We start from the raw sequence: 23,572 nt of genomic DNA on the forward strand, positions 1-23,572 counted from the left end.
AGCAGCGGTGGGATTCGGACTGGGTTCGGACCGGTTTGGGCGAACCAGGTGTTCAAGTTACAGCTGGTTCACTGAACCAGTATTTCACCTGACCGGCTGGCCCCTCCCCTCCTGCCCCGCCCCTTCCAGGAGTCTCCACGTGGCCCATTTTTGATGGAGGTAAGCGCCTCGGGGTCTGTGCGGAGGTTCTGGGAGGAGAAAAAAAATGGGCCTTCTGGAAGTCCAGAAACGGACCTGGTTCCGGCTTCTGGAGGGTTTCCAGAGGAAGGGGAGGCTGTCTTTGCCCTTCCAAAAGCCCAGGGGAGGCCTTTGGACCCTTGGGAGGGCACAAACAGCCTCCCCCAGGCTCTGGAGATCCACCAGAAGCCGGAAACAGGAAATTCTGGTAACCCCGCCCACCATGGCCCCGCCCACCCAGTAACTGGGCAGAGAATTGGTTGCTTGGATGTTTGAATCCCACCCCTGATTGTAAGTCATATATTTCAGTTACAACTTTGAACGTTCACTAAACAAACTGTTGTAAGTCGAGGTCTACCTGTATTTGCCAATAGGCCCTGTTGGGAGATGGAGATGTCACATAAGTGGGTTTAAAGCCATAAATATCTCAAGTTACCTCGCAGCGAGCGATCTCGGAACAACAATAGTGATCCTTGTCCACTCTTCAAAATCTCCCGCGTAATACATGGTTGGTGCCGTCAATTCCCTGGTGCTCCCTTCGCATCCTTTCACGCCGGGGGATGCTGGGAAGCAGCCCTCCTTCACCAGCGACCAAGACAAGCCGGCATCGTGGGAATACTGGAGAAGAACTGGAGCCGAGCTACTGAACTGATCCGTGCATCCAATGTTCAGCTGCGAAGTTGAAAACATGTTGAAGGTGTAAGAGGAAAACAGAAGTGTTAAACTGCAGGGGTCTTTCAAACTTGACAGTTTTACGACTTGAGGACTTTGAACGTTCACTAAACCTTTTAGAATTCCTCCTCCAGTCATGTTAGTTCAGGAATTCTGGGAGTTGAAGTCCACAAGTCTTAAACTTGCAAGTTTGAAGACCCTTGTGTTAAAGCAATGACTTGTGTGACGCTTAACACCGATAGATACGAATGCGCACAAATCTGTTTTTAATTTTTGGATATGTACTTTTATTCCATTCCTTTTTTCATAATTGCTTGAATATTTTTTTAAAATCACATATACCTAAACCTTTTTGTTCTCTTTAAATGCACAAGTGTGTATAAATAACAGATAATCAGAGTTGGAAGGGACCTTGTAGGCCATCTAGTCCAACCCCCTGCCCAAGCAGGAGACCCTATGCCATTTCTAACAGATAGGAATCCAATCTCTTCTTAAAAGTCTCAAGTGATAGCACTCACACAACTAGTTGGTTGATTCAGAGGTGGTATTCAGCAGGTTCTGACCAGTTTTGGAGAACCGGTAGCAGAAATTTTGAGTAGTTGGGAGAACCGGCAAATACCACCTCTGATTGGAGATTTTACAGTATCCTTCCCCTGCTATGCCCACCAAGCCATGCCCACAGAAGGCAAGGTCTACAATGGTGGGATGCTTACGGTTCTCACTGGTTCTAGCGATCCAGTTGCACCCGTCAACAGTCGGCCCCTGCCCTTTCTTGTCTTATATTTCCTTTGTTTGTAGCTCAGCTGATTTGCGTGGCAGAGCGGATTGCTGCACCTCAGATGTTTTAATCACTAGCACTGATGATAAGGTAAGTATTCAAGCTTAAAATTGCTGCTTTTAGAACATTCCGCACACGCACAAAGCACACACCCACAGAACCGGTAGTCAAAAAGTTTGCATCTCTCGTGGTTCGCTGGCAGCCGATGCAGACGGCAGCAGAATCGGACAGTGGGGAAGAATCGGGACCAGTCAGGGAGTCTGGAGAGGACTCGGACAAGGGTCCTGTGTCTGATGCAGGGATGGGGCCAGGACCATCTGAGAGTGGGGTGCTGACTCTGGAGCCTGGCAGCAGTGAGGCAGAGGATCCAGGGGAGCCTGTTCCCAGTGCACATGTGCGCAGAGCTGCTAGATGGTAAGAACAGCTGAAACAAAACGGCTGGGAGGTGATTGCCCCTCCCATAAGAGATAAAAGTCAGGCCAAGGTGATGAAACCTTTGCAGGAAGGAAAGTAGTTTGATTGGTTCCGAGTGATCCTTGAAGCTCTTTGTACTTTGATTGTTTTTTCTTGTACTTCGGTTGGTTTCTTTTCTAGTTAATTGGATACTTCTGTTTTGGCAGCACTTCACAGAACTGAAAGGTGTGTGCTTATCTTGGGGGAATGTTTGAGATTAATTCCGGCTGGGAATGAAAGAAATTCCCAGCGTTGCAATAAAATAGGTTTTGTTTTTAAAACAAGTTTGTGAATAATTATGGTTTACGAAGCCTGGTTCTGAACAGCAACACCACTGGAGGTCTACCTGTACTTTGTACAGTTTCAGGATAATGAATTGACTTTTATTCCAACTGAAATCTTAGCATTATTCTAAAGATTGCAGTGCATTTTGTAAAAAGATCTTAAGACAGGCACATGTGACCGTGTTTTATGGACTACATTAGGGAAAACTTGCAACAAACATTACATGCAACAGAATGTTTCTCAGTTTGTATATCATTTTGTCAATGCAATGTCAAAACAGAGTGATATTATTTTACAAGTCCCCCTGTGGCTGCCAGCTCCCCCTATTTATAGAAGAGTGGGAATTATATTTGAAAACGTGCTTGTAAACATACGGTGTTTTTTTAAAAAATAATTTTGTTTGTACATTATTCTGTGCCCACGGTTGCGCAAGCCTCATGTATTTGTCGACAGCTCGTTACATTTCTAGTGCAATCAATCCCAAGAATTTCCAGAAGAATTTAATTATGGACCCAATGAAAGGCTGATGGCAACTAAGACAGTGAAGCTTGCTTAACATGGCTCAGCTTTTGTTAGAATCTAACATTATTCTGGGGGAAATAGAAAGGTGGTGGGATTCGGTGGTGGGATTCAACTAATTTAAGAACCGGATCGCCCAGGGTCAGGTTGGTTGTTGTGGGAGACATGGCCCATCCTCATCCTCCAGCTCCACCGCACATGGGGGGACGAGCCTCCTGCGATGGCCAATCTGACTATGGGAGAACTGGTTGTTAAATTAACCACCACCAACCTGCCTGGCTATCAGTGGATCCTGGGCGCTGTGCTGCAATGAAGAAACAGGCAATGGAGCGGCCGGCATGAGGGAAGGAGGAGGCACAGGGAGAAGAAAGGGAAAGCGGCCTTCTCCTTCCCTCGCGCCGGCTGCTCCATTACCCGTTTCTCCATTGCAGCGCCGTGCCTAGGATCCATTTTGACAACGGAGTGCTGGTGGTGCCCATGGCATTATTCTAACACAAGCAATCAATCCCAAAGGTGTTTTTTTCTTTCAGGAGGCAACTGAACTTCCTGGTTTTTTCTTTTGAAGATGTTTCCCTTCTCATCCAAGAAGCTTCTTCAGCTCTAACAGAACAGTGGGGAATAGAAGGATTTATACTTCTTGCAGACAGCTGGTCATTTGCATCCTTTTAGAAGGTCATTGAGGCCACTTGGAGGTTTATCTGTGTCCTCAGGGTCACCTGAGTGGCGATCCTGTTCTCGTAGTCTGCAATTTTTCTCTGGAAATCCATTCCTACTCTCATACCTTGCGTCTTCATCCAAAATTGTATAGCTAAAAGTTTGTAGAAATTCTCAGTCATTCTGGTCATGGTTGCCCCAAAGATGTTTTTTCAGGAGGCAACTGGACTTTCTTGTTTTTTCTTTTGAGGATGTTTCACTTCTCATCCAAGAAGCTTCTTCCGCTCTGACAGAACAGTGAAGAACGGAAGGATATCCTGTCAGAGCGGAAGACGCTTCTTGGATGAGAAAGTTCAAATGTTCAAAGCCTTTAATTGTCATTGTACATCATAGTATAAAATGGAACTGTTTTAGCCTCTACTGGTGCAGTCCATACAGGAATGCAAAACAACATGAATAATATAAAGAATAATCCCTATACAAGTGGTTAGCAAAAAAAATTAGTCATATGTTTCCATATGTACGTCATATTCTGCAAAACATGTGTATTACTCTGGTGTAAGATCTTATATTGTGGTATATACCAGTGATGGCTAACCTTTTCCTCATCGCGTGCCGAAAGTGTGTGTGCGTACCTCCAAGCATAATGCAATGTATGTACGACCCCTGCCCCCTGCGCATGCATGTGTAACTCCCCTGCGCCCCCGCCCCTACACATGCGTGCGCTCCTCCCCCCATGTGCACCTCCCTCCGTGCATGAGCAGCAGACACTCAACAATCAGCTGGCTGGGGGGGAATGCATGCGCACATGCGCAGTGGCGCTGTTGCCGGCAGAAATGGCTCTGCATGCCAGTTCCGGTATGTGCGCCATAGGCTCACCATAAGGGGTATATACATATTACACACTACACTAGCACCAGTGAAATTCGTCATATTAATCTGTTTGTGATGCTATATTGTGTTTAGGAGATCTGACAGCCCAGTTTTTAAATCTGTTTGTCCGGCTGGCTATACTTTTGTGTATTCTGCCCAATGGTAAAAGGTAAAAGAAAAGAGACACTGGCCAGGGTGTGAATCAGACGTCTTTGAAAGAAAAAACCAGAAAGTCTACTTGCCTCTTGAAAAAGCACCTTTGGGACAACCTGGATGAAATGAGAATCTCTACAGGCTTTTAGCTACAACTAATCAATATTTTTTCAATCCTACTTCTTCAAAATCCAACTTTTGCTTCCCCAGAATATCACACAGACACATCATAATATCTGAATATTTACCCCCAATACATTCATTGCTATACTACCGATTTATTAATTGCTCCTAATTTTTCCTTTGGCTTTTACACCATACTTATTTTATAGAGCAAGATTTGATCTTTTGAAAGAAGTTGGAAAAGGGCTCAGTACAAAGATCAGAAAGAGAAATTTAAAATAAAAACATTCAAATTTGGTGTTTTTTTTTTCATAATGGACAATTTGTAATCTTACTGTCGACGTGTCGGCTTTTTATATGTATAGCTTAAGAGAATTACTCGTCTTTTAATTTAAAAAGTTTAAAGAGAGAGAGAGAGGTTGAGAGAGAAAATACCTTGAATTGAAGGACGTAACCTGGTTTCAGCACTAAATCCCGGGTCACTGCAAACCGATCGCCATCTGACTTGCCAAATATCATTGCTGATGGAGTAGCCGAACAAAACGTTTCATTTTTGGGCATCCCTTCATTCGCTAACATTAGCCACATGCTGAGCTGGTTTATGGGGTAATCAAAGGCTGGTTTCTCATAAAAGTTCTAGTTGATATTAAAAAGAAAGGAAACATTTGTTTATTTGTTCATTCATTCATTCATTCATTCATTCATTTATTTATTTATCACACTTGTATGCTGCCCATCTTGTCAAAGGTGACAAGGCAGCTCCTAGACATTGAAGAAAATGAAAAGAAAGAAAACTTGGTACGAATAAATGGGGACAATAGGGCAGGGAGGGTAGGCACGATTCTGCACTTATGCACGCACCTTACAGACCTCTTAGGAATGGAGTGAGGTCAATAGTGGATAGTTTGAGGTTAAAGGATTTGAGGTTAGAGGATGTAACAACAGAGTCAGGTAGTGCATTCCCAGGCATTGACCACTCTGTTGCTGAAGTCGTATTTCCTGCAATCAATCTTATTACCTGAGGCAGGGTGGGGTTAGCCACAGGGATGATCTGTTTCAGCTTTTCGGACAGAATGATGATGTCATCAATAGCCCACTGATCATAGCCCTCTCCCGAAAACACCGGCTGCCACCAACGGAATCGAGTGCAGGGGGTCTTTGCAGCAGGAGGGAGCTCCAGATAGACAAACCTAGAGGCAGACATTCCTCAGGTGTTAAAAAGCTAGGTGTAGGATGCAGACAAACACATGCATGCAAGTAAAAAGGATACCAGGGGAAAAATTGTTTCAACCAAACCAAGTTAAAATACAGATAATAAAAATTGCAACTGCTATCTTTTCTATTTCATTTAAGACTATAGGTAGTCCTATCCCACATCTGATACCTGTACAATTAGCACAGGGGCCCCTCAAGGCTGTGTGCTTTCTCCACTTCTCTTTTCCCTATATGCCAATGACTGCATCTCAAATGATCCATCTGTTAAAATACTGAAGTTTGTAGATGATACAACAGTGATTGCTCTCATTCGAGACAATGATGACTCCACATACAGACAAGAGGTTGTACAACTTGCCTTGTGGTGTGACTGGAAGAATCTGGAACTGAACGCACTCAAAACCATAGAAATGGTGGTAGACTTTAGAAGAAACCCTCCCATACTGCCATCTCTTACAATACTAGACAACAAAGTATCAACAGTAGAGACCTTCACATTTCTAGGTTCTATTATATCACATGACCTAAAATGGACACCTAACATCAAAAACGTCATCAAAAAAGTACAACAAAGAATGTTCTTCCTGCGCCAACTCAGGAAGCTCAAACTGCCCAAGGAGCTGCTGATCCAGTTCTACAGAGGAATTATGGAGTCTCTCATCTGCACCTCTATAACTGTCTGGTTTGGTTCTGCAACCCAACAGGACAGACACAAACTTCAGAGGATAATTAGGACTGCAGAAAAAACAATTGCTACCAACCTGCCTTCAGTCGAGGACCTGTATCCTGCACAAGTCAAAAAGAGGGCTGTGAAAATATCTACAGGCCCCTCACATCCCAGACATAAACTGTGTCAACTCCTACCCTCAAAATGACGCTATAGAGCCCTGCACACCAGAACAACTAGACACGACAGTTTTTTCCCCAAAGGCCATCACTCTGCTAAGCAAATAATTCCCTCAACACTGTCCAACTATTTACTAAGTCTGCACTACTATTACTGTTAATCTTCTCATCACTCCTTATCACCCATCCCCTCCCACTTCTGACTGCATGACTGTAACTTTGTCACTTGTATCCTTACAATTTATATTGACTGTTTTCCTATGATTTGATTACCTATTTATATCCTGTGATACTATTAAGTGTTGTACCTGATGATTCTTGTATCTTTTCTTTTATGTACGCTGAGAGCATTTGCACCAAAGACAAATTCCTTGTGTGTCCAATCACACTTGGCCAATAAAGAATTCTATTCTTCTATTCTTGACTTACAACCATTTGTCTAGGGACCATTGGAAATTACAATGGCACTAAAAAAAGTAACTTAAGCACCGTTTTTCATACATACAAACATTGCAGCATCCCCATGGTCACATGATTAAAATTTGGGTGCTTGGCCACTGGCACCTATTTATGATGGTTGCAGCATCCTGGGGTCATGTGATCCCCATTTATAACCTTCTAAGTTGGCTTCCAATGACTAAAGTCAACGGGGGAAGCCAGATTTGCTTAATGACCATATGATTCACTTAACAACTGCAGTATTTCCCTTAACAATGGCCAAAAGAGGTCATGAAATAGGGCAAATTGATTTTACTGTCTTGCTTAGCAATGGAAATTTTGGGCTCCATTGTGGTTGCAGGCTGAGGACTACCTGTACACAATAAAAAGGAAAGCGGTGAGTGAGAAAAAGGAGACCTTTTAATGTGGTTTCAAAATGATAAGGGTGTTAATATATCAATTAATTTGAAACAGTAAATTAAACCTAGGCTATATGGAATCGTATCATATGACGCAAGGCTACTTTGTAAGCTGATGATGTATAAAGTTCAACTCCACTTTACAATGCCAGGAATCTACTGTGCTTGTGCTAGTCCACAATATGTATTTAATTAGAAGTTTATCTGACTCGAAGGGCAGCTGTTTGCAGTTAAAAAAAAAACAGTTGGGCTATAATGTTTGGCTGAAAGACGGCAGTACTCCTTGTGTACTGAACCTGTACAATTCTAAAAAGCTCACGGATACATTATTATTATTTATTAAAGTCATATGCTGCTCACCTCACTGTTGCAGCCAATCTGGCTTATGTAAAGGTTAAAAGATAACATGGAAGAATTTGCCAAGCGCAAATAACCAGGAACGTTCATTGAGTTCAAATATAGAAAAGTTTATTATTGCCACCTATTCACAAGATTCTGGTCAAATAAGGGTGAAAGCTAAATTGATGCTTAGATAAGGCTCAATGGAATTCAAGAGGGGGCTGGAATTGGGTGTCTTGTGGTTATGCAGTGACTTCAAACTGATGACATGTTTAACTCCACCTTCCAGCTCAGCCTGGCTTCTCCCACACAATTACAATTACGAAAGATTAAATTTAAAAAAAAACTTAAAAACAAGAAGAGAGGAGGGATATGGGGGAGGATTGTCTCTCTATATTAGGGGTCTTCAAACTTGGCAAATTTAAGATTGGTGGACTTCAATTCCCAGAATTCCCTAGGCAGCCATGCTGGCTGCGGGATTCTGGGAGTTGAAATCCATAAGTCTTAAAGTCACCAAGTTTGGATTCCATTGTTCTATACCATGTGTGTGTGTGTCAAACTTGATTTAATTGAGGGCCCTATCCGGGTTTGGTTTGACCTTGGGGGACTGGGGTGGCTGTGGCCAGGATGGGCATGGCCAGCTTGATGTCACACATGTTGGGGGTACCTGTAGTGGCCCAAGCATCCTGCCAGCGAAAACGGGCTCCCGAGCTCTGTTTAAGGCTGCGATGGCCTCCTGCAATCCTCTACCAGCGAAACCGGAGCTCAGGAGGGCAAAGGACCAGCCCGCAGTGTCTCTGCCAGCAAAAATAGAGCCATCCTGAGCTCCATTTTTGCTGGCAGAGGCACTGTGAGTCGGTCCTTTGCTGTTTCCAGGATGGCCCCACGGGCCAGATCTAAGCACCCCATAGGCCGGATCTGGCCCCCGGGCCTTGACACCCCTGCTCTATACCATCAGCCACCTCCAGCATAGAGAATCCCTACTGGGTCCCCAAACTGGCTGGCAGAGTCAGGTTTTCAGGTTCTTCTGGAAGGCCAGGAATATGGGGGGCCAACTTCCCCTCCAATGGGAGAATATTCCAGAAGGGAGGGGCCACGGCAGAAATGGCTCTTCCCCTGGACCTCCCAGATGACATATTTAGCCAATGGGATCCAAAGCCGGAACGAGTGGGATGGGCCAATCCTCAGATAGGAAGGTAAGGCTAATCATGCTGTTGTAGGTAGACATCAAGACTCTTCCACAATACCTGGACTTGCTGAAGTCAGAGAAGTACATTTCTGCCAGGGCATGCCAGTTGATGCCTCCATTGTTGCTGTACTGCAAGAGGACTCCTTCTTCTCGGCTGTCTGGTTTGTTGCAGGCAGGACTCTCTCCGCCGATCTGAATGTAAAACTGGACAAAGTCTACCCAGGTGGTGTCCAGGTCCAAGCTCACCAACTGTCTCTTCCCAGCCTGGAAGCATAGAAGGAACAAGGAGAAAAAAAGCATTGTTGTTGTTGATGATGATGTTATCTAACCTCACACAGTGGACAGTACAAAGTAGTAAAATTCACAAGGAGACTCAAATTGTAAGTGTGACCATGTGTGTGAGAGGTTCTCTCTCTCTCTTTTTGTCTCAATCTCTCTTTCCCTCTCAACCTCTCTTTTTCTCTCAGTCTCTCCTTCTCTATCAACCTCTCTTTCTCACTCAGCCTCTCTTTTTCTCTCTTTCTCTCTCAGCCTTTCTCTCTCAATCTCTTTTAGCCTCTCTTTCTCTCTCAATCTCTCAACTTCTCTATCAAACTCACTTTCTCACTCAGCCTCTCTTTCTCTCTCAATCTCTCAACTTCTCTATCAAACTCTCTTTCTCACTCAGCTTCTCTTTCTCTCTCATTCTCTCAACCTCTCTATCAACTTCTTTCTCACTCAGTCTCTCTCTCTCAGCCTCTATTTCTCTCTCAATCTCTCTCTCAGCCTCTCTTTCTCTCTCAGCCCCACTCTCAATCTCTCAATCTCTCTCTAACAACCTCTTTCTCAGTCTCTCTCTCTCTCTCTCTCTCTCAATTTCTCTATCAACCTCTTTCTCACCCAGCCTCTCTCTCTCAGTCTCTCTTTCGTTCTCTTTCTCTCTTTCTCCATCTACCTACCTACCGACAGATTTGGCCCCTGTTGGGTTCATGTCAATGAAACTGTTGGTTTAGCTAAGGAAATGTAGATGAATTGACTACATAAGCACTTTAAAAGTTATGCAAGCATGATTTTTATCCTCTTTTTACAATGATGGATATTTTTCCTATTCAGATTATGAATAGACCCATCTAGGAGAAAAAGTGAGAGCTATTTCATCTGATTTAGAAAATGACATATTAAAAAGTGTTCATTTTAATTATTTATTATTGTTATTTCAAAATACATAACAATATGGCTGGCTGAAGAATTCTGGGAGTTGAAGTGCACGAGTTTTAAAGTTGTCTGTATCGAAATGACTAAACTTTCAGGGATCATTTCTATAGTATCCAACTAGAGAAATGCACTCAAACACTGGAGGCTTTCAAGAAGACATTGGAATGCCATCTGTCAGAAATGGTGTGGTCTCCTACTTGGGCTGGGGGTTGGACTAGATGACCTACAAGGTCCCTTCCAACTCTGTTAATCTAAAAGTGATTGGCTGATCTATATTGCTTCGGTCCATGGTTTCCTATTCACCATATTCTTTCATTATACACAGCTAATTTTCTATTGCCAAATGTAAATTGGTAGAATACAATAGGGATATTATTTTAAAATATAATCTGACTTTAGAACTACCTAAAATATGAATCAAATGAAAAGTAACAGCAAGACCTAAGTTGATGTTTTCCTTCATCAAAGACTATATAATTTCTTTCTTCCACTTTCTCTTTCACTGAAGAAAATCTGGTCTTTGATAGGATGATCTATATATTAGTGAACATGACATGATATTCTGGCTCTGGGTTCAAGCTGTGTGCATTTCCTAAGATAAACCAGCTATCTTGTTCCCCATGTAAACAGCCGAAATGCAATTCCAGATAGAATTGTTATCACTGTCGAAGCCTAAAATACAAAATCTCCTTTACCAGTGAGATGAATCATCACATCATTAGGTTTTAATTTTTTTCTTTTTTACAAAACAAAAAGACTAATTATTAAAATCACAATGTGAGGGGAGGAGATGAATTAAAAGAAGAGCACCCTGCCAAGAACCTTACATCCATAAAAAATAAAATTGCAGGCATTATAATGTAGAATTGCATTCTGAGTTGAAAGGTTGCAACCATTTCTTGCACAGTTTTTTTTAAAGAAAAATTATCTTTTAAAAATAATATGCCTAGGACAGCTGCCTGTAAAAAAAAAAGTCTTTGATTAAAAATATCTCAGTCAGGCTGTTGCCAAGGTTAGTGACAGTGAGTGAAGCTTTAAAGAGGATATACCCAACACCTGCACCCTACAGATTAAGGAACTGCCTCCGACGCATCCAAGGAGCTTCTGAGGATTAACAATAATTGTTCACCCCTCAGACTGTGTATATCATCAAACATTAGAGCCACACAATCAATCTCTGACATCTGTTGGGAGCTCGCTGAGACAGACAGCCATGGCTTTCCGCGGCGTTCCTCAAGCGGCGCACAACAAGGGAAGTGAAACTCACACCCTGTTTCTTTCATCACGCCCGAATGTCAAAGAATAAAGGGTGAGAATGCACGACCTTGGACAACCGCAAAAGCAAGACTTTCATTGTTGTTTGTGAGCGAGTCTATCTATTCAGGTAGGAGGAGCGAATTAGGAGTGGCTGGAACCACTTTTTCTCAAGAGTGCAAACTGAAGAAGGGCTTGCTGGTTTTTGTCGTCCCCTCCCCGCACAAATAAATGGGACACCGAAACATCCGCTTTTGTTAGCTGTGGTTTTAAGTGCTTTTTCCTTTCTAAGCTTCATCGGGTTTTCTGAGCCATAATCCGAGCGACAGGTCTACGTTTAAGACACAGCCATCTGCTGGCCTTATCACCTTCCCATCTGCAGGTTCTCATAAGTGATGATCCAGCTGCCCCCATTTTCTCTTTAGAGCCACTTCCTTCTCCTCCAAATTTCATGCTCTGGAGCAGGGGTCTCCAACCTTTTGAACCTCAGAGACCACCAATCTCATAATTTTAAATCCCGTGGACCAGAGACCCTGGGAAAATCCCCCAAAAAGTCTGCAGGAAAATTCCCCACCCCATTTTCCTACTGATTGATCATTCTTTATTTGGGATTGCAGGATATTGTCTCCAGCTCCATTCTCATGGGGAGAAAGAGAGAGAGAGACTTTGGGCTTCACGCAAGGAAAGCAGCAGAAGCAGCAAAAGTCTTTCTTTCTCTCCCCCAAACTCTGCCAGAAATGAATCTTTGCTGGCACAGCCTCTTGGAGCAGGAGGCCATGCAGGGTCCCAAATATTCATTTCTGGCAGAGTTGGGGGGAGAGAAAGAAAGACTTCTGCTGCTTTCCTTGTGTGCAGCCAAAAGCAGAAGAAGAAAGAAGCAGAAAGAAGCAGCCCGGTGGCCAGGCCAGGCATATGGGTCAAGTGGGGCAAGTTCCCCCCCTTCGCCCTTTCCCCCCTCCCCTCTCTACCTCGTGTTGTTCACAATGCAAGCGACGCAAGCCTTGTGTTCCCGCGCAGCCTGGATTAATTGCTGTGGGGGGTGCTTTGGGGATGACATTTCTCTGCGGACTACCAAAATTTTCTCGTGGACTACTGGTGGTCCCTGGCGCACTGGCTGGTGACCACTGCTCTGGATGAAATGTTTTGCTTGCTTTCTCCATCACCCAGACATCTCTTTCAGCTCACTTTATAACTCTGTTCTCTTCTCTTCTCTTCTTTGTTGTTCAATGACTCCATCATCCCTTGCAAGGTGGAGTCTGGGCAACTGAATGGAGCTGAGTGTTTACTGGCCAGATGCCCTTCTTGTCGCCGATTTGGAGTTTTTTCGCCAGCAGATACATTCTCATTGTGCCCAGAGAGAGAAATATCTGCCTCGACCTAGTATCAAATTCACAGCCTCCTGATTGTGAGGTGAGAGCTCCACCTTCTAGGCACCACACTTTATGACTCTGTCCTCTGATGAAGGAGATAGGTAACGGGGATAACTTTCATAGTTAGGTGGTCCTCAACATATGACCAGAATTGAGCCCAACATTTCTGCTGCTCTGTGAGACATTGGCTAAATGAGTTTTGCCCCATTTTATGACAGTTCCTGCCACAGTTGTTAAGTGAATCATGGCAATTGTTGAGTTAGTGACATGGTTGTTAAGGAAATCTGGTTTCCCCCGTGACTTTGTTTGTTGCAAAAGTGGATCACATCACCGCAGGACTCTGCAACCATCATAAATATGAGTCTGTTGAATTTTGATCACTGCCACAGTTGTAAGTGTAAAGAAAAAGGTCATAAGCCACTTTTTTCAGTGCCATTATAGCTTTCAATGGTCACTAAATGAGCTATTGTAGCTGTTATGCCTATGAGTTTGAGTGAGAAAGTTATAGCTATTCCTGTGAGACTGGTTGCTGCAGCTTCGAGGCTTCCCAGTTGGAAGAAGGAAGGGGCCACATACCAAACTGCACTTGGACTGACCGTTAGGCAAACATCTTGTCTGAACGTTATTGGTTACACTGGGATGGACAAGGAGAGCCAGTTAAGGGAAGGAAAAGTAGGATTTAAAGAGACATTGGAGTGCAATTCTCAGTTCTGGCTTTGCAAAACAGCAGTACATTTGATCTCTAATAAAACTATACCTTTCTCAACAAATGGAGCCACTGCACACCAGAACAACTAGACAGAAAGACAGGTTTTCTTCCCCATGCCATCACTCTGCTAAACAGCTAATTCCCACAACACTGTCAAACTATTTAGTAAGACTGTATTAATATTATTCTTCCCAACTTTCCCATTACCTATCTCCTTTTAAACTTATGTCTATAATTTTGTTGCTTGTATCTTTACAATTTATATTGTTTTATTTAGTTGTTATTGTTTTATTATTTTATTTCATAATATAATTTATGTTGATTCTATCACTGTGTTGTATCTTAATGACTTATGATGAATGTATTTTTATGATGAGTATGATTTATCACTCATAGCTTTTATGTACAATGAGAACGTATGCACCAAAGACAAATTCCTTGTGTGTCTAATCACACTTGGTCAATAAAGAATTCTATTCTATTCTATTCTATTCTATTCTATTCTATTCTATTCTATTCTATTCTGTTCTGTTCTGTTCTGTTCTGTTCTGTTCTGTTCTGTTCTGTTCTATTCCTATTCCATTCCCATTCTTATTCCATTCCTATTCTATTCCATTCCATTCCCATTTAATTCTTATTCCTATTCCTATTCCCATTCCCATTCCTATTCCTATTCCTTGCCATCCTATTCCTATCCTATTCCTATCCTATTCCTATTCTGTTCTATTCTGTTCTATTCTGTTCTGTTCCGTTCCGTTCCGTTCCGTTCCGTTCCATTCCATTCCATTCCATTCCATTCCATTCCATTCCATTCCATTGCATTGCATTGCATTGTATTGTACTCTACTCTACTCTACTCTACTCTACTCTACTCTACTCTACTCTGTTGTGGCAAATCCGACATTCCCAAGTTAAAACATTCAAGCCCAAAAAGTAAAACGAGGGAAGAAAGTCTTCTTTGTGTTTTATGATCTATGCCATTCTGCTACCTTTCTTTCTTAATCGCATTATATTGAGTGAATGGATAGATATACCTTGTTGAAATAAAGAGAGGATCCAGAAGAGATCACTCCGCAGCCTTGTTCTGGTTTTACAATCTCTCCACCAATGACTTCCTGCCATTCTTTTTCCAAAGTGTTGGGATTCTCAAAATCAGACATTATTGTTGAAGGCAGATTATTTTCAGGGTGGCATTCAGTACCTTGGTATCCAGAGTCACATCTGCGGAGGAGAACAAACACATTGTATGCCCGTGAAGCTATCAATACAGCACAAACAAGTGAACATCCAAGTGCCTTTTGATGGGAACATGTGTAACGTATTTACATATATCTTTGTTATCTATCATCTAACAGAGTCATATAGATCAGGGGTCTCCAACCTTGGCAACTTTAAGACTCGTGGACTTCAACTCCCAGAATTCCTCAGCCAGCTTTGCTTTGCTGGCTGAGGAATTCTGGGAGTTGAAGTCCACAAATCTTAAAGTTGCTAAGGTTGGAGACCCCTGATATAGATGGCTTGTCACACTAGATCATCATCTCCATTTAATGACCCCATATAATCCCTTGAGGGGTGGAGTCTAGGCAACTGAAGGGAGCTGAGTGTTTGCTGACCAGATGCCCTTCCTGTTGCCAATACGGAGTTTTGTTCAGCATATACATTCTCAGTGTGCACAGAGAGAGAAATATCTGCCTCTACCTAGGATCAAACTCATAGCCTCCTGATTGTGAGGCGAGAGCTCCACCTCTAGGCCACCCCACCACTCGCTTGTCACACTATAAGAGGTGAGCAAAATGTAAGGTTTGCTCCTCTATAATCCAAAATCTCATTCAGTATACAGGTAATCTTCGACTTACGATCACAAAGAAGCCCAAGATTTCCCTTGCTAAGTGAGATAGCTGTTCACTGAGTTTTGCCCCATTTTACAACCTTTCTTCCCACTGTTGTTAAGTGAATCACTGTACTTGTTAAGTTAGTAACCGGAGTCTTAAGTGAAACTGGCTTCCCCATTGACTTTGTTCAACAGAAGGTTGCAAAAGGGGACCCCCTCCCTGGGATGCTGAGATCGTCATAAATATGAATCAGTTGCTAAGTGTCTCTAATTTTGATCGCGTGACCATGGAGATGCTGCAACAGTTGTTAAGTGTGAAAAATGGCCATCGGTTACTTTTTTCAGTGTCGGTGTAAACTCTGAATGATCCCTAAAGAAACTTACAACGGCATTGGAAAAATAGTCACACATGACTGATTCTCACACGTACGACTGCTGCAGCATCTCTGGGGGTCATGTGATCCAAATTCAGACCCTTGGCAACTGGCTTATATTTATGGTGGTGGCAGTGTCATCCCAAGGTTCGCGACCCTCATTTGCAACCTTCCCAGCCAGCTCCCGACAAGCAAAGTAAATGCAGGAAGCCAGATTCTGTCATGTCCCTATCGGAGTCTGAATCTGAGAAGGAAGTTGAGCATCCGTCGGGGAGCAGGGGAGTGGCTCCATTGGCTGTGGAGGAAACTGGGGAAGAGCAAAGTCAGGCTGGGCAGAGCAGGGGAGAGGTAGAACAAAGGAAAGGGAGTTCAGAGGAAGACCAAGGCCCAGCCCCTCTTCATCCTAGAGCATGCAGGGAAGAACGGAGAAGAGAGCAATGTGGGTTGCATGGCTTACGGGAGAGGAAAGGGCCCTGATTCCCTTCACAAGGTACACCTGGGGAGGGAGTTTAAAGGGGAATCAGTTGGGAGGGGCATTTGTCAGGAACAAACGTTGAGTTTATTTAATGTTGTCTGCTGTTAACTGAGTTCCTGGCATCCTCCCAACTGGTTTGATTTACTGCCGTGTTACTTCACTTCTGGAACTCCTTATTGTGCCCTGCCAGATTTATTATCGTATCTTGCTTTGTTGGATTTATAGTTTAAAGTTTTCTGTCTTTACCGTTTTGGATTGGAATATCTGCAGTCAAAGGCTGTTGCAGGTTCCTGGGAGAGTTTTTCTCCAGACCGGAAGGTAATCGGAACATTGGGGGCAAAGTTGGAGCTAATAAAGAGACCTCTACTTATTCTCTGGCTGGGTTGCCTTTGTGCCACGCCCTGGGTCATCGCGGATTCATTTTACAACCATGTCACTGACTTAAGAAACTCAGTGATTCATTTAATAACAGTGGCAAGAAAGATCGCAAAATGGGGAGAAGATTCACTTAACAGCTGTCTTGCTTAGCAACAGGAAGTTTGGACTGAGTTGTGGTTGTAAGCTGAGAATTACCTGTAATTGCAAAGAACAATGAATCAGTGGGACAACTTGACTCCAGAAGTTGTGAATGCTCCAACACTGGAAGTTTTGAAGAAGAGATTGGAGAACCGTTCGTCTGAAATGGTGTAGGGTTTCCTGCCTGAGCAGGGGTTGGACTAGAAGGCCTCCCAGATCCCTTCCAACTCTGTTCTTTTTCTCTAACAGCAAACAAACAGGAGATACCTGCAAAAGCCATGATCGCACCAGCCATGCCCGTTGCACATATTTGGGCACTGCTGTCCTATATAGATGTTGTCCAGGGCCCATTCATCTTGAGAGGTGTAATAGCATTGACTCCAGCGGAAACGTGTTGCACTGGACCTAGAAAGAAGAATTAAAAATTGTGCGGTCATTAAAAGCATTCACAAATCTGTGAGGAGGAGCTTACTAATCGTAATGAACTATGGTGGCGCAGTGGTCAGAGTGCAGTACTGCAGGCTACTTCTGCTGACTGTCAGCTGCCTGCAATTTGGCAGTTGAAATCTCACCAGGCTCAAGGTTGACTCAGCCTTCCGTCCTTCCGAGGTCGGTAAAATGAGGACCCAGATTGTTGGGGGCAAGATGCTAACTCTATAAACTGCTTAGAGAGGGCTGTAAAGCACTATGAAGTGGTATATAAGTCTAAGTGCTATTGCTACTCCTTCCTTCCTTCCTTCCTTCCTTCCTTCCTTCCTTCCTTCCTTCCTTCCTTCCTTCCCTTTCCTATTCTCCTTCCTGGTGGCACAATGATTAGAATGCCATATTGCAAACTGATTCTGCCCACTGCCAGCAATTCAATCTTGACCGGCTCAAAGTCGACTCAGCCTTCCATCCTTCCGAGATCTACATATATAAGTCTAAGTGTTAAGTGCTATAAAACTGATATTCAGCTTAGAATATCCCCAGCAGAACGCCAAAGAGAATAAAAGATAAACTTAAATTTTGGATCAAAGCAATGGAAAGAATTAGTTGAATGTGGTTATGTAATTCAGTAGCATTGCAAGGAGACTATCCTCATAATCTCTTGACTCTTAATTATTTTTTAAAATAATGTTTACACTGGTATATCAAGTGCCTTCCATTATAGCTTGCCTTCAGAAATCGTGGGCGCTCCATCACTTTTAAGTCATTTTTAAGAAGAGATAGACAGCCACGTCTGAAATAATATAATTGAGCAGGGGGCTGGACTAGAAGACCTCCAAGGTCCCTTCCAGCTCAATTCTAATTCTAATTCTTATTCTAATTCTAACCCTAATTCTAATTCTAATCCCCCCCTCATTCTATTCTATTCTATTCTATTCTATTCTATTCTATTCTATTCTATTCTATTTAGTTGACAATAAATTCTGAAAGCTCATAATAAATGTTACTTCAATCAAATTATTAAGGTATTTGCCATTATTATTGTTTATCCTTTCCTAAATATTTTTCAAGTCAGTGAAGATTCAGTCAGACCCTAGTTTTGTCAAGATGTGTTTCATTACTAACAATCCAACACACACATTTGGCAAACAAGAGTTCAAATAGCATTTTTAGCTCTATAATGTACAAGCTTCAGTAAGAAAAAAAAAACCATACAAGATTTACCTGTATTGTCATTCAAATACTTCAGAAATGAACATCAAACATTAAAGCCATTTTTTTGGTCATTCTTTAGGCAAACACACAAAAAGGACAGCTTGAAGTTAAGGAAAGTAAGCTTGAATTCTCAAAAATTCTCAATGACCACTTCATTAGCTTCTTACAGCTGACTTATTCTAGACCATCTTTATTGCTCCAACTTTTAAAACTGAAAAATAAAATACACTTTTTTCCCCTTGGATGGAATTTTCCAGTCGATTTTCAAGTACTTTTTCAGGAGAAAATGTTAAAAACATCCTTATGCTTGTATGTGTTAATGTGTAGGCCTAGTTGTCTAGATTTCATAGTCCTGTAGCAAGGAGTGTATTATAAAGTAGCTCACAACAGTTATAAATGACTAATTTCAGTCAATCTAGAATCACATTGGTTATTTATACACAAAGGAGTCCCTAGCTACTCATAGACTCAGCAAATGAGCAAATGAGAAACTTCCAATATTTAAATTGTCAATTATCTGAAGATAAGGGATCATTGACTCTTCTCTAGGGAGGTTTTAAAATAGTATCTCAAAAGTTATTAACGTAAAGGTAAAGGTTCCCCTCGCACATACGTGCTAGTCGTTTCCGGATCTAGGGGATGGTGCTCATCTCCGTTACAAAGCTAAAGAGCCAGCGCTGTCCAAAGACGTCTCCGTGGTCATGTGGCCGGCAGGACTAAATGTTGAAAGCTCACGGAATGCTGTTCCCTTCCCACCAAAGGGGTCCCTATTTCTCTACTTGCATTTTTTACATGCTTTTGAACTGCTTGGTTGGCAGAAGCTGGGACAAGTAATGGGAGCTCACTCCGTTACGTGGCGCTCGGGATTCCAACCATCGAATTGCCAACCTTTCTGATCGACAAGCTCAGTGTCTTAGCCACTGAGCCACCGTGTCCCAATAACAATAAAAGTTATTGCAGCCCTCCAAAGGATGAACAACTCATTCAATAAGCTGCATTCATATTATTGAGGCTAACAGAGAATAACCAACAAACTCTTGTCAGTTGAAACCCAGTGACAAACATATAAGAGTGTTTGCATATCAAATGCAGCTTGGTTTTCCATTTGAAGTGTTTTATCTTCTATAATTGCTATAATTTCTATAATTGCACTCGGCTTGAGAATATGTTTAAAAAACATATTTTTTAAAAAAATAACTGCAGGTATTTTAGAAAATGTGCTATTTCATTTTTTTCAAAATTCTATTTTTGTCTTGGGGAAAAAATCTTCCCAAGTGAAAACGTTAGGAATCTGTTCTACAACTTTTCTGTGCACAGTTTTCAAAACAAACTGACCGTTTCAGGTAGTCCTCAATTTACAATGCTTCATTTAGTGACTGTTCAGAGTTACAACAACACTGAAAAAAGTGACTTATGACAGTTTTTCAGTTACAACTTTTGTAGCATCCCCAGGGTCATGTGATCAAAATTCAGATCAGTGGTGGGATTTAAATGTTTTTACTACCGGTTCTGAGGGTGTGGCTAGGGGACGTGGCCATGTGACTAGGTGGGTGTGGCTTTTTGTGCTTTTTGTAATACCCCCCCCCCATTTTGGGGGCCTTCTGGGCCACAGGCAAGCCTCCTGTGGGGGCATTTTTGCTCCCAGAAGGCTTCCCTAGAGCTCAGGAAGGCAGAAAACTGAGTCTGAGGGGGGCACGCAGCACCCCCATGCTTCATTTTGGGGCCTCCCTGGGCCCCAGGGAAGCCTCATGGGCGAAGCAGTAAGTAAGCAAGGGGAATCCTGGTACAGCTGATCATAGGAACAGCTGATTGTCGGGAAGGGAAAAAAAAGAAATACCTTAAGGAGTGACTGGGCAAACTAGCGTCAGGCGGGCGGGGCGAGTGAGCGGAGACCGGGCAACCAGGTCAGGGGCATGGCCAGCCAGAAGTTACTACCGGTTCGGCGATCCACACCAAATCCTTGCTACCGGTTTGCCTGAACCGGTGCGAACCGGCTGAATACCACCACTGCTTCAGATGCTGTTTCATATTTACGACGATCCCAAGGTCATGGGATCCCCTTTGTCGGAAGGAAAATAAATGGGGAAGCCAGGTTCACTTAACAACCGGCTTACTAACTTATTAACTGCAGCGATTCACTTAGCAATGGTGGCAAGAAAGGTCGTAAAATGATGCCAACCTCACTTAACAAATGTCTCACTTAACAACAGAAATTTTGGGCTTGGTTGTGTTGATAAGTTGAGGACTACCTGTATAAGATATAGACCTGTAGGGTATTTTACTTCCTATTCAATTAAGTCATATTCCTGCTTTCCTCATGCTTTTGTTACCACACAGCCTTAAATCATTCTATTTTTTAAGTACAACAAACAAATTCCACTTCAAGCACAGCACAAGTGATGTTTTCCCCATAAATTTCGAGTAAGTGCTACCTTTTAAAAACACTATTAAGGAGGCCAAAGGACCGAGAGCCAATCAAATTATGTTTTTCTACCTTCCGAGTTAACTGTTAATTACGTTTATCCAATTATCCAGCAGATCAGACGTTTGGTGTTGATTTGTTGATGAAGGCAGCAACTGGCAGCTGCTTGCATCTCATTAAGCCAGTTCTTATGTTAATGCCTTCCATAAAAATGAAATTAATTTCCATCAGCGTTAGAAACATATAAGTCATGTACAATAAAGTCCAGAAAACAGGTGCATCTGGATGATATGTTCCAAGACAAGTTACCAAATGCTGTATATTTTCTAATAAGGCAGATTCTGATAATAAAAAGGACAGTCAAAAATCTGGCAGACTCAGTTGTCCTGCAGATACACATGTTGCTGAAAAACTAACAAGGTATTCATGACAATTCGTGCCAAGGACATCTGAACTCCTGGGGTACAGGGAAAGGAGGATAGAGAAATATTTGGATCCCAAATGTCTGTGAGGATTCTCAGTCATCCAGGCCGTGGTTGTCCCAAAGGTGCTTCTTCAAAAGGCAACTTGATTTTGTTTTTCCTTGAAGAGGTTTCGCTTCTCATCTAAGAAGCTTCTTCTGTTCTGACTGAAGGGTGGAGGATGGAAGGATTTATATTCTTTGTGCTCATCTGGTTGTTAGCACTCTGAGAGTCGTTGAGGCCACTTGGATGTTTATCTGGGCCCTCAAGGTCACTTGAATGGTGCAAATGGGCGTGGAACCTTCCATTCTTCACCATTCATTCAGAACTGAAGAAGCTTCTTGGATGAGAAGCGAAAGACGTTCTCAAAGAAAGTCCAGTTGCCTTTGGGGTTTGGTTCCCATCTGAATTTGAAGCATGTGCATTACTTACAGATGAGGTCTCTCCGAACATGCAAGATTTTTCAAGGTCACTGTCATGCCCCTGTCGGAATCTGATTCGGAGGGGAGCAGCTGACAGGGAGTGGGAGTGTGGCTCCATTGGCTGTGGAAGAAACTGGGGGAGGGCAAAGGCCAGCGGGGCAGAGCAGGGGAGAGGTAGAACAAGGGAGAGGGAGTTCAGAGGAAGACCTAGGCCTACCCCCTCTTCATCCTAGGGCATGCAGGGAGGAATGGAGAAGGGAGCAACATGAGTTGTGTGGCTTACGGGGGAGGGAAGGGTCCTGATTCCCTCCATTAGCTGCAGCTGGGAACACTGTGTTTAAAAAGGGAGGTTGCGCAAAGCAACTTGTTGGAAGCAAATCTTGAGTTATCTATCATTGTCAAGGCTTATCTGGGTTCCTGGCGCCTGTGTGTGTTTTGCTGGCCTTTTAAGTCTGGAATTATCCTGCCCTGTCCAGTTAATTGCTGCAGCGTGGTTTGTGTGGATTTTTATTTACAATTTATATATACTTGGTTTTCAGACTGAATTTCCTCCACATAAAGACTGTTCTTGGGGGAGTTTTTTCTCTAGCCGAAGGTAACCTGGATATTGGGGGCAAAGTTGGAGGTATTAAAAGGACTCTTCTTACTTATTTGACTGTGTTGCCTTTGTACCATCCCCCGGGTCATCACAGTCACAAAATCCATTCACATGGTTAAGGTCAGATTTCTTTTGTGAATTCATTTAGTCCTTCACAAAAGAAAGGGAAAAGGGAAGAGGGCAAGAGGTTAAAGTCTGATCCCCATCAACGTCAGGCTGAAATGGCTATGGCTGATAAGACCCTGAAAACTTTCCAAAGTTTTGGCTTATCTGCCAAAATTATTCATTTTTTTTCATCCTGGGTATATTTCATAAAATATTGGCATCATTTGAAGAAAAATAAATAACAGAAGAAAAATAAGAGGGAAGAGATGCATTCAAATGTCTGTGCCAAGGGGGAAAAAAGAAATTATTTTAGCTTCAAACAATGTATTTACTAAGTAATATGCATTCAAGCCTGAGACACGACTATATTTCTATGTTCAAAAACCTAAGTAATTACACTATTACCATGTTTTTTGGGGTAAAAGTACAGTGATTCTTCTCCACTTTGTATATTCACTGGAGTGGTAGATACTTGCTGGTGTAAATTCTTGGCAACTCGGCATACTTGGAAGGCATTCCTTAAGGAAACATACAAACACAAATATATGAAAATCAATATGAAGACATTATAATGAACTATAGCGTTGTTTAATTTCCTGCTGCAACCACTTGATGTTTCTGCACAAATAAAATATTTTGAAAATGCATTGAAGTAACATTATGTTGTGTAAGGATTGCTAATTTTAGAATTATTTGCAAACATTTTATATTTCAGATACCAGGATTTGGGATCAGAGAAAACCTGTTTCTTATTTATTAACTTTGGGGGCTATGGTGTCTCTAAATCATCAAGAAAACTTACTTGTTCAACAATACAGACATTATAATGTGCTTTTTTGGGAGACAATAATAAACAAGAGTTAGCACCAAATAAGAAACGTACATTTCTAATTTGTTTCTAACCATAATCCAAGAATGTTCTATCCAACCAGAAATTTGAAAAGATAATAACCATGATTTAACTTTACATTTGAGCTAAACCTATAAGTGTATGTTGACTTCTGGCTGAATCAATTTCTACAGTTTCACAATTCCCCCATTAGTCTCTATTTCTGAATTAAAATGAA

General features: G+C 42.4%; 1 protein-coding gene and 1 pseudogene across 6 annotated transcripts in view; one reads left to right on the forward strand and one right to left on the reverse strand.

The window, feature by feature from the left end:
• The window catches only part of RELN (reelin), a 357,738-nt gene that overhangs the window by 105,155 nt on the left and 229,011 nt on the right, over nt 1-23,572 (reverse strand). For all 6 annotated transcript variants that reach the window (XR_015743791.1, XM_087934256.1, XM_087934254.1 and 3 more), the window contains 7 exons: nt 22,911-23,023; nt 17,124-17,261; nt 14,695-14,881; nt 9,192-9,397; nt 5,706-5,877; nt 5,123-5,323; nt 614-849 (listed from right to left, as the gene is read on the reverse strand). Coding sequence is in view for 5 of the 6 variants with exons in the window: in XM_087934256.1 (XP_087790382.1) it covers nt 614-849; nt 5,123-5,323; nt 5,706-5,877; nt 9,192-9,397; nt 14,695-14,881; nt 17,124-17,261; nt 22,911-23,023 (1,253 nt within the window). In the remaining variant the exon portion in view is untranslated. The remainder of the gene's footprint in view (nt 1-613; nt 850-5,122; nt 5,324-5,705; nt 5,878-9,191; nt 9,398-14,694; nt 14,882-17,123; nt 17,262-22,910; nt 23,024-23,572) is intronic.
• On the forward strand, nt 10,407-10,506 carry LOC148125558 (small nucleolar RNA U3; annotated as a pseudogene).

Source organism: Pseudonaja textilis, chromosome 5 (assembly GCF_049901715.1).
Source record: "Pseudonaja textilis isolate UNSWEBS1 chromosome 5, rPseTex1.2, whole genome shotgun sequence".
Lineage (NCBI taxonomy): Eukaryota > Metazoa > Chordata > Lepidosauria > Squamata > Elapidae > Pseudonaja > Pseudonaja textilis.